The 14137-nt window shown below is 38.7% G+C and overlaps 1 protein-coding gene across 8 annotated transcripts in view; it reads left to right on the plus strand.

The window, feature by feature from the left end:
* spag9a (sperm associated antigen 9a) overlaps nucleotides 1–14137 on the plus strand; it is a 42372-nt gene that overhangs the window by 7418 nt on the left and 20817 nt on the right. For 3 of the 8 annotated variants that reach the window (XM_079864875.1, XM_079864878.1, XM_079864879.1), the window contains exons 3-10: nucleotides 2274–2344; nucleotides 7538–7629; nucleotides 7746–7896; nucleotides 8952–9035; nucleotides 10777–10936; nucleotides 11882–11972; nucleotides 12509–12630; nucleotides 12861–12872. In XM_079864875.1, the coding sequence (XP_079721001.1) occupies nucleotides 2274–2344; nucleotides 7538–7629; nucleotides 7746–7896; nucleotides 8952–9035; nucleotides 10777–10936; nucleotides 11882–11972; nucleotides 12509–12630; nucleotides 12861–12872 (783 nt within the window). The remainder of the gene's footprint in view (nucleotides 1–2273; nucleotides 2345–7537; nucleotides 7630–7745; nucleotides 7897–8951; nucleotides 9036–10776; nucleotides 10937–11881; nucleotides 11973–12508; nucleotides 12631–12860; nucleotides 12873–14137) is intronic. The other 5 variants (XM_079864882.1, XM_079864876.1, XM_079864880.1 and 2 more) reach the window with 4 other exon arrangements.

Genomic DNA, 14137 nt, shown 5'->3' on the forward strand with positions numbered 1-14137 from the left:
CATTCAATTTGCTCTCTCTCCTCAACCCATTCTACCGATCCCATTAATGGATCAGTGATAATGTAAAGTTGCCCATTTGCACAGGAAAGAGTTGACATTTTCTTTGGCTTCAATAGCTGTTTGATTCCTCATGGACTGAGAGTCATTAATGTGAAAAGATTTGAAATCTGAACTGAAATCGTCACAGCAAATTTGGACCACTAGTAGTCTGGCTTTGTGTAAGAGACGGGGTTCGTACAAGGTGCTTAAAGTGCTTTAAATACTTGAATTCCTGAAAAACATCCATATTTTTTGAAGAGGTAATTAAAAGGTGATTAAATTATTTAAATACGATATATGTGAAATTAATTTCATTGAAAAAAATGGATTGTCAATGGATTTATCTCTATGAAGTGAAACGTCAGAGATCTGATATCTGTATTTGAGTACAAGCAAACAAACAAATAAAATAAATAAAAATAATAAAGATATTGTTTGATAAGTGCTGATTGTAGTCCTTGAAATCCAAAAAAGGAGTGCTTGAAAAGTCCTTGAAAGTCCAGGAATCTGTACGAACCCTGAAGAGAGTTTAGTCTGGTTTTGAATTGATGTGATTCATCTCTTCAGTCTTATTAAGTGCAGTGTTTTCTGTGGCCCTGAATACCATTACTCATTTTTTGTTGTTCAAAAACATCTGTAAAAAAAATAAAAGGAGAAGCTAAAACAGGGTCAGTTCACACCGAGTGTGTGCTAGAATTGGCCTGTGCTCCACAAGATGCCCGTGGGTGATAATGATATTAGTCAAGCACCAATACATGCTAATCATGGATGTCTGCTGTTTTAATCTGGCACTAATGAATTAATTCTGGCATTAATTAATAGTGAATTGCCAGCAAACCCTTGTCTGAGATTTTAACTGGATATCAGTTCTACTTGAAATCACTGTGCTTAAATTAAGTATGTAGTAGACAGTGAATTACTGTAGGCGAGATGCATTGGGCAGTTCTGCTGCAGGCTTAGATTTAAACCTGACAGCTAAAAGTGGATTATGTCTTTGTGTCACCTCTTAAATCAAGCCTGTTTAATATCCTGTGTGAATATCCTCTACAGAACTGCAAGTGTTTTTTTATAGGCCTTACTCGGCCTATATAAAATCTGGTTTCAGGCCAGTTTAAAGGTGCAATAGGTGATCTGGGAAATGCTAACTTTAGCCTGCTAGCATTGAAAGCATACGTTCCCACCCTCCCTGCATATCGCGTCCAAAACCACACCTCGTCCGAAACACATGAACGCGCACAGACCACAAGAGAGACGACCAGAGACAACGTTATTGGATTACATCATGTGTCATTCACCGGCGTGAAAACTTAATAGTACAGTGAGCGGAGAAAGAGAAGCACTTGCTTGCATAAGTATGTGATTGTGAAATGACTCCAGTTCAGAAGGTGACCTGTTGACATTAAGGATGTGTTTCCGGTGGCTGGAATTTTGTCAATCAAAAGTAGTCGATCTCCGAATGCAACGTAACATGAGGAGAGTAAAGATGGAAAGATTTATGTTGTCAATGCTCTAGTTCATGTGTAGAGCCCCTGGTGATACAAAGTTTCATGTTGTGTCGAGCCTTCTTAGTGTTTTAAAAAATAGAGATTTTAATGCTATCATAGTCGAGCCACAAGCACTCCCATTCAAAAGGAAATTTGACCGAAAACGAAAATACGGTCAATCTTAAAAGTGGCGTTTCCATTCTAATTATGCTTTTACACGAATGTTTGATTTGGGTAGATTAACAAAAAGACCCTAGGTTGCAATTTGGCAAGAGTTACCCTTTAACATTGTGATTGCTATCAGGATATGAGGAGACTTTCAACCAGCATAACAAAACAATTCTGTAGAGAATGACCTATTGTACCTTTAAAGTGCCAAGCTCTCTCACATGGTTTTACAGTAAAACGGTGAGCGGCGGATCGTCTTTGGTCATTTGGGACATTTTAACCTGTGTTATGAAGACTGGAATAAATTACCCTCATTTCTCTGTCCTCATTTTGGTCTAGGCTCTTCTTCAGAGCTTCTGTGTGGCATAACGTGTGTTTATAAGACATTGCAAACGTTGCATGTTTGCATGCAAAGAGATGACAAGCCTAAATATTCTCTTTTAAAGTTTTTTAAAAGCAGTTGATTGTAAAAAAAGAAAGAGACTTGTAAGTACTTGTGAACTGAACTACAACTCTAAAATCTTTGCAAAGCACTCTTGTACTGCCGAACTAATCATGCTTCATTTAATCTATCTTTCTCAGTCAGTCGATTAGAGGAGCGAGAGGCTGAACTCAAGCGAGAGTATAATTCCCTTCACCTGCGGCACACAGAGGTAAGAAAGAGAGCAAATGCAACACCATGTCAATGACATTGGCCATGTACGTAGTGAAACTGAGAGTGATAACCACATTTTAAAGTCGGCATGACACGGAAGTTGTGATCCCCTTTTGGGATTTATAAAAAATAATGATGTGCACAGAATGATAATCATTTATAATAAATACTGCAATATTCCATAAAAAAACAAGAACTGTCAAATTTGATTTCATGGTGACTTTAATGAACTCAATTTAAATTAAAATATACCGTTCAAAAGTTTGGGGTTAGTAATCTTTTTAAAAAATTTTTTATATAAAATCAATAATTTTCTTTTAACACTTGTGACCCTGGACCACATAACCAGTCACATGTCGCACGGGTATATTTGTGGGAATAGCCAACAATACATTGTATGGGTCAAAATTATCGATTTTGCTTTTATGCCAAAAATCATTTAGTATATTAAGTAAAGATCATGTTCCATGAAGATATGTTTGTAAATTTCCTACAGTGTGTGTATATATATATATATATATATATATATAATATACAGTGAGGAAAAGAAGTATTTGAACACCCTGCTATTTTGCAAGTTCTCCCACTTGGAAATCATGGAGGGGTCTGAAATTGTCATCGTAGGTGCATGTCCACTGGAGAGACATAATCTAAAAAAAAAAAATCCAGAAATCACAATGTATGATTTTTTAACTATTTATTTGTATGATACAGCTGCAAATAAGTATTTGAACACCTGTCTATCAGCTAGAATTCTGACCCTCAAAGACCTGTTAGTCTGCCTTTAAAATGTCCACCTCCACTCCATTTATTATCCTACATTAGATGCACCTGTTTGAGGTCGTTAGCTGCATAAAGACACCTGTCCACCCCATACAATCAGTAAGAATCCAACTACTAACATGGCCAAGACCAAAGAGCTGTCCAAAGACACTAGAGACAAAATTGTACACCTCCATGAGGCTGGAAAGGGCTACGGGGAAATTGCCAAGCAGCTTGGTGAAAAAAGGTCCACTGTTGGAGCAATCATTAGAAAATGGAAGAAGCTAAACATGACTGTCAATCTCTCTCGGACTGGGGCTCCATGCAAGATCTCACCTCGTGGGGTCTCAATGATCCTAAGAAAGGTGAGAAATCAGCCCAGAACTACACGGGAGGAGCTGGTCAATGACCTGAAAAGAGCTGGGACCACCGTTTCCAAGGTTACTGTTGGTAATACACTAAGACGTCATGGTTTGAAATCATGCATGGCACGGAAGGTTCCCCTGCTTAAACCAGCACATGTCAAGGCCCGTCTTAAGTTTGCCAATGACCATTTGGATGATCCAGAGGAGTCATGGGAGAAAGTCATGTGGTCAGATGAGACCAAAATAGAACTTTTTGGCCATAATTCCACTAAACGTGTTTGGAGGAAGAAGAATGATGGTGAGGTGGACATTTTAAAGGCAGACTAACAGGTCTTTGAGGGTCAGAATTCTAGCTGATAGACAGGTGTTCAAATACTTATTTGCAGCTGTATCATACAAATAAATAGTTAAAGGGCACCTATTATGCCCCTTTTTAGAAGATGTAATATTGGTCTTGGGTGTCCCCAGAATGTATTTGTGAAGTTTCAGCACAAAATACCCCACAGTTAATTTATTATAACCATTTGAAAATGTCATTTTTGGGGCCTGTTTTAAAAAGAGCTGTTTTGGCGTCTACCACTTTAAATGTAAATGAGCTGCATATCCCCGCCCTGCTGCTGGACCCAGATGATGAAGAGAGTCCGGCACAGAATAAACACGAATGAGAATGGACTAAACGTCTCGGAATGGTTATTTGATACATTTATGTACTTACAAAGTTTTAATCGCGTCCCTTTTGTCATTATGGATGTGCAACACACACACACACACACACACGAACTGTGATAACGTTCGCGCAATTTTTTGAAACTACACACACACACTACTGTGAAGTACAAACAAATTTTTTTATTTATTTCTTAAGGGGAGGGAGATAGACGTTTATATAGCCTACTGTCTATGGAGATAGAGCAGACCTTAATTTATTTACATTTGTAAATGCTGCAAAAAAAAATGATACGTGACATAAAACTGTCTGACCTTGTTTGTTGAGACATCCTATGACGACGACAATAAATATAGCTTTAGACGCATTTGTTGTTGAACTGGCTGACATCGATTGAAATGACTATTTGCTCAAAAATCATAAAATACACTTACTTTTTCTGGAGGTGACGTTGGATCGCGAACTGTAGGCAACGATCCACACTTGAGGATTAACTTTGACCCTCGTTCACTAAACAGTCAGTCAGAAAATGAATCTCGTATTTAGGACGTTTAAGTGGTGCCTTTTCTTCATAAATAAAATCCATCCGCTGCGTTTTCAGTGGCTCTGATGTCAGTGAAGACTAGTATGTCCATTCTTACATCCCACAACACACTTCTTAGGAGACATTACCGGCTGTCGTTGAAACAATGGAGGATGCAGATCACCGAGGGCGGGGTCTATGCCAAAACCAGATGTCAATCAAATCACGTCGGCGGGGCTTAGCTCATTTCTACGTCACAGTGAGGAAAATCTAGAACAGGGTGTTCTGAGACAGTGCTCATGATTTATTGAGATAGTAAAAAAACTACTGGGTGGATTTTTATCATTCTAGGGTGGTTTTGCTCACACACTGCCAACACACATTTATGTTCAAACACCATGTAAAAGTGAATTTTGCATAATAGGTGCCCTTTAAAAAATCATACATTGTGATTTCTGGATTTTTTTTTTTAGATTATGTCTCTCCCAGTGGACATGCACCTACGATGACAATTTCAGACCCCTCCATGATTTCTAAGTGGGAGAACTTGCAAAATAGCAGGGTGTTCAAATACTTATTTTCCTCACTGTATATATATATATAAAAACATTTATTTTTGTGAGTGGATGCAGCAAAAGAACATAAATGAACAACTAAGGCGATTTTCTCAATGTTTAGATTTTTTTTGCACCTTCAGATTCCAGATATTCAAATAGTTGTATCTCGGCCAAATGTCCTATCCTAACAAACCATACATCAATGGAAAGCTTATTTATTCAGCTTATTATTATTTATTTAGATTACAAAAAATTGACCCCCGTGGCTGGTTTTGTCGTCCAGTGTCACAATTTATAATGTTACAGAAGATTTCTGTTTCAAATACATGCTGCTCTTTTGAACTTCATATTCATCAAAGGATCCTGAAAAGAAAATGTATCAAGGTTTCCACAAAAATATTAAACAGCACAACTTTTGTCTCATATTTATATCATATGTTATAGTTAAGCAATATCACGCGAATAACGAGCGCAATTTCACACGTGTGCTGTTTTTGTCTCAAATAGCACGAGTGCAAAAGTTAATATTGTGTTATATTTTAGACACATTATTGTCTGTTTTTGGTCAATTTTGCCAACAAAAATATTACCTCTAAAGCCAGAGCAGAACTGTGTGTCTCCAATCAACATGGTGTTTCGTTTCTGAATGAACCCGCATTTTGAGCGAATCAATCAGGTGAACCTAGGATTCAGTGGCCTGTTCATAAAGGCTGTGTCCCAATTCAAAGGCTGCAGCATCCTTCGAAGGACTCAGACTTCAAAGCTAACGTCTTCGAAGGCTACAAAGGTCAGACTGAGCGTTGTTAAATGGGACGGTCTAGCCTACAGAGGACTGTTCTTGTCGCCTAGCAACTGACAACTGCAACTGTGACAACTTTTTTTATTTTTTTTTTTACGTTTGTATCATTAGATACATTAGATTATTTGAGTAAGTTGAAAGCCAATACTTACATTTAAAAGTGTAATCTGGTAATTTCTCAAAAAAAAAATCCTGTCATCACCGGCGAGCAATTCATTTTGGGGTTGACAAAGCTGTGAAGGATCCATCTGTTGTATCCTTCATTTAGCGGGAAACGAAGGACGCATTTTGACCGTGCATTTGATGGAGTCTTCGAATTGGTACAGCCTTCGTCGGGCCACTGTGATGCAATTGGTATTAGAAAATGGCCTTGAAAGGATGCAGACTCTGAATTGGGACACAGCAAAAGAGCCATTTATTGAATTCCTGAATAAGTGGTTTGCAGTCACGTGATTGTGATGACGCACGAAATTCAGATGGAGGGCAGGAAGTGAAGAGCGGAATGGACGAGATGGAGGAAAGTCCGTACTGTACTACTTTAGACGCTATTACAAGAGAAAGATATAACAAAAAATCGAAGAGGAGCGATTTTTCAACTGAACTGAAAGATTTGCCTGTAACGTTACGTTTGTCTTCAGTTACAGGGTTAACTTACAAACTCAAAGAAAAGAAGAAACAATTACTTTGACTTTACAAAGTTCGGAAACTGGTACGTTACACAAACATAGCCACATAAGTTGTATTAACTCACCTTTGACGAAGTGAACACTGCACACACTGGCATTTTCCGATTCGGCTCCTCGTGACCACAGACGTAGGTTTGCAAGCCATTTTTTCCAGCGTTTTTCGGTCAATTTCTTGCATTTTTCCCCCTTATGAACAACAACTTTTGGTACACGATAAAAACTCCTCGTGGTTTCTCGGTTTGATCGATTTGAGCAACCATAAACGACGCAAAACATAGACATTTTGAGTTTGTTATATTGCTTCCTAAATGTAGCACATCACTTCTTGCCCTCCATCTGCATTTCGCGCCATGCCAACGCAGTGACGTGACGTCATATGCAAACAAGCTATGAATCAGCTGTTTGAACGAATCAAATGAATGAATGACTCAATGACTTACCCATTTAGTTTCTTATTTAGAGCATCATTTCATTAAAAATATTTTATATTTCCATATTAATAAAAAACTAAAGGTATAGTTCTCCCAAAAAAGAAAATTCTGTCTTCATTTACTCACCCTCATAACCTCATGGCCGTTGTAGCCTAAAAGGTTATGTGTTGTAGTAAATTCTATATTAAAAATATAGAATAGCTTTTTATAGCTTTTTTCTTATTTAACACAATAAAGACTTTAAATGATCTTTTGGGGGTAATTTTGGACCGCTTAAATCTTACCAACCCATACAAAAACTGAATTGATCATTTAGGAGATAATTTACTACCACATTTAGCTCTAGTGTCTACCTGCAGCTCTTCATTTAATCCCCATGATTTTTGTTCATTGTTCTTCAGATGATCCACAACTACATGGAACATGTGGAGCGGATCAGGCTGCAGCAGACGGGAGGAGAGGCCTCTGACATGGGGACACTGGGCCGAATTCGGTAAGACGGACATGATCCCTATATCTGTGCTTGAAAGAAATGTCATGTAGATGAATGATGATGCAGGTTTGCTTATATCAGGATTTTTAATCCTCTTTTTCCCCCTTTTTGAACAGGAAAGAGCGGCCCCTGTCTCTGGGAATTTTTCCCATGTCTGGCGGGAGCTCTTCACTGACGCCTGATGTCCAGGGCAAAGCCGAGACTCCTGGGCTGGAAGGCTGGAGGTTCAACAATCTCAGTCACCAGCGCTCTAACGCCAGCCTCAAGGTACAATAACGGCCCACATCATTTTCTACTGAGACTCTAAGGGCCCTTTCACACCTACCTTGTTTGGTCCGGATTTTTGGACTTTTCAGTTTGATCCGAATCAAAATTACAGGTTTGAAACCTCCCCCGGACCACGGTCTGGAACCAAACAGACGAAATTTGGATCAGATCTGTCAGTCCTGCCCACAGAGTTTCTTCCAGCTGATTCACGCACACACACACACACACACACACACACACACACACACACACACACACACACACACACACACACACACACACACACACACACACACACACACACACACACACACACACACACACACACACACACACACATATTTGTCCTGCTTCCTGTCGGCGACGATAAAATGTTCGCACAACGAGGACGTTCATTTGACGAATTTGAACTAGTCTCGAGTATAGTTGGTGCTGCAGGGAGTAATGCCGTAATAATAACAGTATAGTGGCAACGATATGCGTCACTCTGTTCATTCATTCTTGTCAAAGTTACCCGCCGACTTGACAACACGTTGACGTTAGACGCACGTCCGTTTACAAACCAATCAATGTTAATGCAGCCCATATAGATGATGATGACAGGGCACAAGTACGTCATAAGTTCTTTAGTGCGCTCGCATAATTGCAATGAGAAACCAAACCAAAACTAACCGAATTTATACAATGTATCAAAACATGACCTTTGGTTCGGACCTTGGTGCAGATTTTCAGGTGTGAAAACGCCCTAAGACAAATGTCGAGGGAATTTACATCAAGCCATGACAAGCATTTCGAATTGTTTACTAGAGCCATTTTTCTTTACGTGAACTGATGCTTCGACATCCACGTTCACCTCCATGAAACATGGCAAGATTAAGAATTCGAAGCTCTCTTGAATGAATCGCTGCTTTAAATGTTCGCATGCTCAATAATGTTATGTCAGAGTTGTGTTTCCCACAGCACATACACAAACACATGTGAGCACTATTGTGTTTTGTGTTGTGTCAGTGTTGCAAACAAATATAAGATGCCACGTCCCAATTTTCTTGTCCAAGCAGTTGGAGGCGGAGGACGCTCCAAAGAACAGGGAGGGTAAGGATGTTCTGGAAGCTTGGGATTCGCTGGCAAACGACTGCAAGGTAGCAAGTCTCCGTGCCGGCGGACAGTGTGTAGTGCAAATCACTGTTGTCCTTTAATAGTCAGAAAGTTTATTCACAGAACCATGTCTGGTTATTTAGCTGTATGCAACTAGAAAGATGCAGAAATTCTAGACGAATAATAAATGCTAATAAAAAAGAGCATGTTAAAATTTTCAATAATCTAGGATATAGTTGCATACAGCTAACGCATGCTGTTATTTTCAATTTCACCGCATGCCATTTCAGATTTAACTCTTCATTCACACTTTTCTTACATTGTGTTTTTAATCATAATAGTAGCTGATAGTATCGCTTGTCTTTAGTTTTTTTTTAACACATATTGTAACTATTATTTAGTTTTAACTTGTGTTGGGGAATGTTACTTTTTAAAGAAATAAATTACTTTTGCATTATTTTTTAAAACATAAAAAATGTAGCAGTAAAAGTTTTCAATTTTAATAGGTTACATTCATTTTACAGTGTAATTTATGTAATTTATTTGTTGCTTCCTTTACATTACTTTTAAAGTCACCGTGAACTGGAAGTTACTTCAATATTGTGACGTGTTTTCTGAGTGAAACAGAATATTGAATGAGAGGGTCAACTTTAACATGCTACCCCCAACACTTGGCTTTAATGTAGTTTTTCTTTTTTCTTTTCTATAAATCACGTCATTAATTTCAGTTGTGTTGCATTCACAGCAATAAAATACTTATTTCATCATTCATTATAAATGATTTGCTTTATTGTTTGGGGTGTGTTGTGTAAACGGTAAATATCTGCGTGTTGCAATGTGTTTTTGTAATAGTTTTTTTTGTAGAGATTGACCGATAATTGGTTTAGGTGATTTAAAAAAAAAACATTTTTCAGTTATCAGTTCTTTAACATTGGTATGGTAATGGTAATTCACAGATAAATCACTTATTTCATGAATTGTTTGGATAAAATTATAATCTTGTATACACATTTTTAAATTCTAGCAATTTTCGCATCCGTAGCAAGCATTTTGAATGGTGTTTTGACAATTCAGAGCCACCGAATCACGAATACGAAAAATCGCATACGAAAATTTCGGACTGGCATACACTTTTGCATAGTTGTATAATTATTTTTTAACAATAATGCTTTATTATTGTGTCAAAAAGCAGAAATTAAACCATATTTGAGCTATGTGTATAATGGCATAATATTATTATTATGCATACACTTTTTAAATATATTTTTTAATAATTGTTATTTTTTTATTATTGTGTCAAAAAGCAGAAACTAAACAATATTTGAAATTGGTTCTGGATATCAGAAAAAAAAAATCTGTATCGATCAATCTCAATTTTGTTTTATTTTTTTGGTGCTCTAAGCACAGTTCTCTGTTGTTGTGTTGTTATCTGTGTATCTTCTTGTAAGCTTTCTCACAGTAGCATCAGTGAGCTGTCAAGTGTTTCTCTTGTTTTTACAGTCTTATTCTATTTTCATACCTTTGTTCTGTATCCTGAACTGACACTGATTTATCTAGTTATTATTTGACACCAATTTCAGAATCCCCCTTTCAAATAAGTTTGATGACCAGTCCCAGCAGTTATGAATATTATTCATTATATTTTTTTCATTGTGTCTGTCCTGTGTTTGCTCGTTGGTGTCACCTCAGGTTGTTAAATGTGCTGGGATAAAGTGATATCCCTACCCCTCTATGCTTTTCATGTTGACCTTGTCGTAATGATCATTGTGCGTTGAATGATTTCAGGATGAGCTGTCTGACCTCAGCCAGGGGGGCTCAAAGTCTGTCACTCCCATGTCCACCACGGCCTCTGACCTGGCCCTGGACTCCCATCGAGAGGATGGAGATGGATTCTGGAAGAACACAGATGTTCAGGCTGTTCCCGGGACCAGGAGCGTCTCTGCAGGTTAGACACTCTTTTACTGGGGATGGAAGCATCAGTACAAGCTTAAATAACTCAAAAGTTTGGGGTTGGTAAGATTTTTTGTTTTAGAAGATGTTCTTCTGCTCACCAAGGCTGCATGTATTTGATCAAATGTACAGTAAAAACAATAATGTGAGATGTACCATTTAAAATAACTGTTTTCTGTGTTAATCTGTTTTAAAATGTAATTTATTCCTGTGATGCAAAGCAGAATTTTCAGCATTATTACTCCAGTCTTCAGTGTCACATGATCCTCCAGAAATCATTCTAATATGATGATTTGGTGCTCAAGAAACGTTTATTATTACGGAGTGTCTATTTACACTAAGTGCAAGAGTCCGCCTTGTTGACAGAGGCTATTTACACTAACTCCGCCCACTGACGTTTGGTTGGGACAGACAAAAAAAAAAGGTGCCTGGCAGAAAGTTTTGACACAAATCGGCCCATTTTCGCTCTACTCCCTTTTCCCATCACATATCACGATGGAAAGGCATTTATTTTCAATAAAAATGAAGAAAATATTCGAAAAGTGGTAATAAAATGTCTAACGTGTGTTTAATAATAAATTGTTTATCGGTTAGGGGTAGGTGTAGGGACGGCTTTATTGTCCCAATAAGCCAGCATCCATTTAATAATTTTGACTGTTATTATTGCATACAGTTTCATGTACAGCAACTCTGAGGTGCAAATAGTATCTTCCACTATTTATAAGTAAAATAGCTTTTTTCACTTTAAATAAATATAATCTAAATTGCTATTTAAACTTAGTGTAAATAGCAGCTTTCATTATTTGTACTCGGTGTAAATAGCATCTTAAACTCTAGCAACCATGTAATATGATACAAGCATGCTTACATATTGCAGATCACATGTTAAATGCATTGAGTCCCCAGAGCAAATATGTAATTATTCATTCTGATTATTCAGGTCTGGCTGATAATGAGGAGACGTCAGATGTTCAGGCCATTATTGAGTCCACCCCAGAGCTGGACATGGACCTCGGATCTAAAGGTGCAAGGTATCCAACTAAAATCAAACACTGTGTCTGAAACAACCTTTGAATGTGTCTATGATGCCCAAACAATGCTGTTTAGACAGGCAGTGTACTAGGTTTTAAAAGAGATGATCAGTGTTGGAGTAACGCATTGCATTACATAATCACATTATGGCATACATAGCTCTAGAGGTAAGGAAATATTCTAAAGTAATATTGTAAATTTGTTTTTAAAAGAAAAGTAAGGTGTATGTTATATAGGTTGTGTTGTTGAACGCATTACTGCTTTAAACACTTCAGATCAGATAAAGAAACTCAAAAGTAACGTAACGCATTCCACAAAAAGTACCTAAGTACTTTTTAAAGGGAGTAACGCAATATTGTAATGCATTACATTTAAAAGTAACTTTTCCAACAATGGAGATTACACCTTAAAACCTCAGTTCAATAGGATTCTCTAAACTGAGCTGAGTAACTGCTGTGTTGTTACCCTCTCAGAATAAATCCAATGCTGGCATATATTTGAATGATGTAACATGCCTGTTGCTGATGTGTTGAAGTACCCCGACCCAAGGGATTGAGAACATGGCATTTGACCGGAACACGGACTCTCTCTTTGAAGAAGTGTCGTCAGCAGGCACAGGTTTGATTGGAGACGTGGATGAAGGAGCAGATCTGTTAGGTGCGTTTATTGCTGTTCATTTTCAGATATTATGAAGAGTATTACACAAACATATAACATTTTTACCAGAGCTTTATTTTTATAAACAATAAATGTGTGTCATTTTCCATCATTATGAGATGAGCTCTGAGATATAGTGGCACAGTCCCATGATTCTCTGTTCTGCATGTTGAACTGACCCAGATTTCTCTCTCCATGCCCTGTTGTCCTGCTCTTCCCTCTAACCGCAGTGGAGTACTCCGGTGTGTATGACATCCTTGCTTCTTTATGTCAGAGAATCAGCATCCTCTGTTTCACTTAGCATCTTTCTTAGCATCTTAATCTTCCATTCTTACTTCTTCATACTTTCCACTTTAACTAAATCATACAGCAAATAAATAGTGCCAGCCATATGGGTTTGGACTAAAGCAGCAACATGATATGAACATTTTTACCTACTGTCCTTATTTTTAACTAGATGTAGCACATAATATAGTTCTAGTGTTATTCCCAAGGCCACACAGAATCTGCCGACGTTTTCACATTTTATGCAGTAATTATTATAGAAATCTGCAAAGTTCTGCGTATTGACATGTGATTAGAGTCTGTTAAACAGATTGCCTTCAGAAGCTGCCTGCTAAGGCCAGCTGAACTGATAGCAAGCGGCCACTAGCTGCCAGAACCCAGTGTCAATGGGAGACCACTTACAAGGAGGCCTGGTGAGGCCTACTACCTGAAAATCAGAGGGCTGACTACCTAGTGCCCGTATTTGGGAATTCGCCTTTAGGGAGGCCTAGTGAGGCTTACTACCTGGCAGCCAGTACAGCTAGCTGTGCAATTACCCAACCTTGGGACTTTGCCTTCAGAGAGGCGTGATAAGGCCTAGTACCTGCCTTCAGGGAGGCCTACTACCTGATAGCTAGCACCCGTGGGAACTCGCCTTCAGGGAGGCCTGTAGAGGCCTACTGCCTGCCTTCAAGGAGGCCTGGAGAGGCCTACTACCCGATAGCAAGCTAAAACTGGTTATTGCTATGAACTCTGATTCCGGTTGTCAGTCCCAGGCGTCTTGGGGCTCAGTCTTGGAGCGGCCTGTTAAAGCCGGTCGTCTGAAAGTTTTCTTTAGGTAAGAAACGGACTGCCATGGCCGTAAGGTTGGGGTCCGAGCTACATGGTGGCCTGATAAGGCCAACCGCCTGACAGTGGTTAATCCTATTCAGCTGATCATAATTGGGGCTAGCCTCCAGAGAGGCCCTCTGAAGCCAATTGTCTGATTGGCCAGCGAATTAACAGTCGAGCACCCCATGATGGGGCTCAGGGTCAGGGAGGCCTTGCTAAGGTCAAGACCATAAACACCACTGTTTGTATACCCCGTCACTCAAGACTCACTTAGAAAATTGAGAGGCCTACTAGGCCTGAAGCAAGTCAGTGCTGTCAGCCAAAATCATACTGCCGGGGACTCATCATCAGTGAGGCCTGGTTAGGCCTACTACCTGATAGCCAGTCAATTCTGCTACACACATATACCGTT

The sequence above is a fragment of the Squalius cephalus genome (assembly GCF_949319135.1).
Source record: "Squalius cephalus genome assembly, chromosome: 1".
Taxonomy (NCBI): domain Eukaryota; kingdom Metazoa; phylum Chordata; class Actinopteri; order Cypriniformes; family Leuciscidae; genus Squalius; species Squalius cephalus.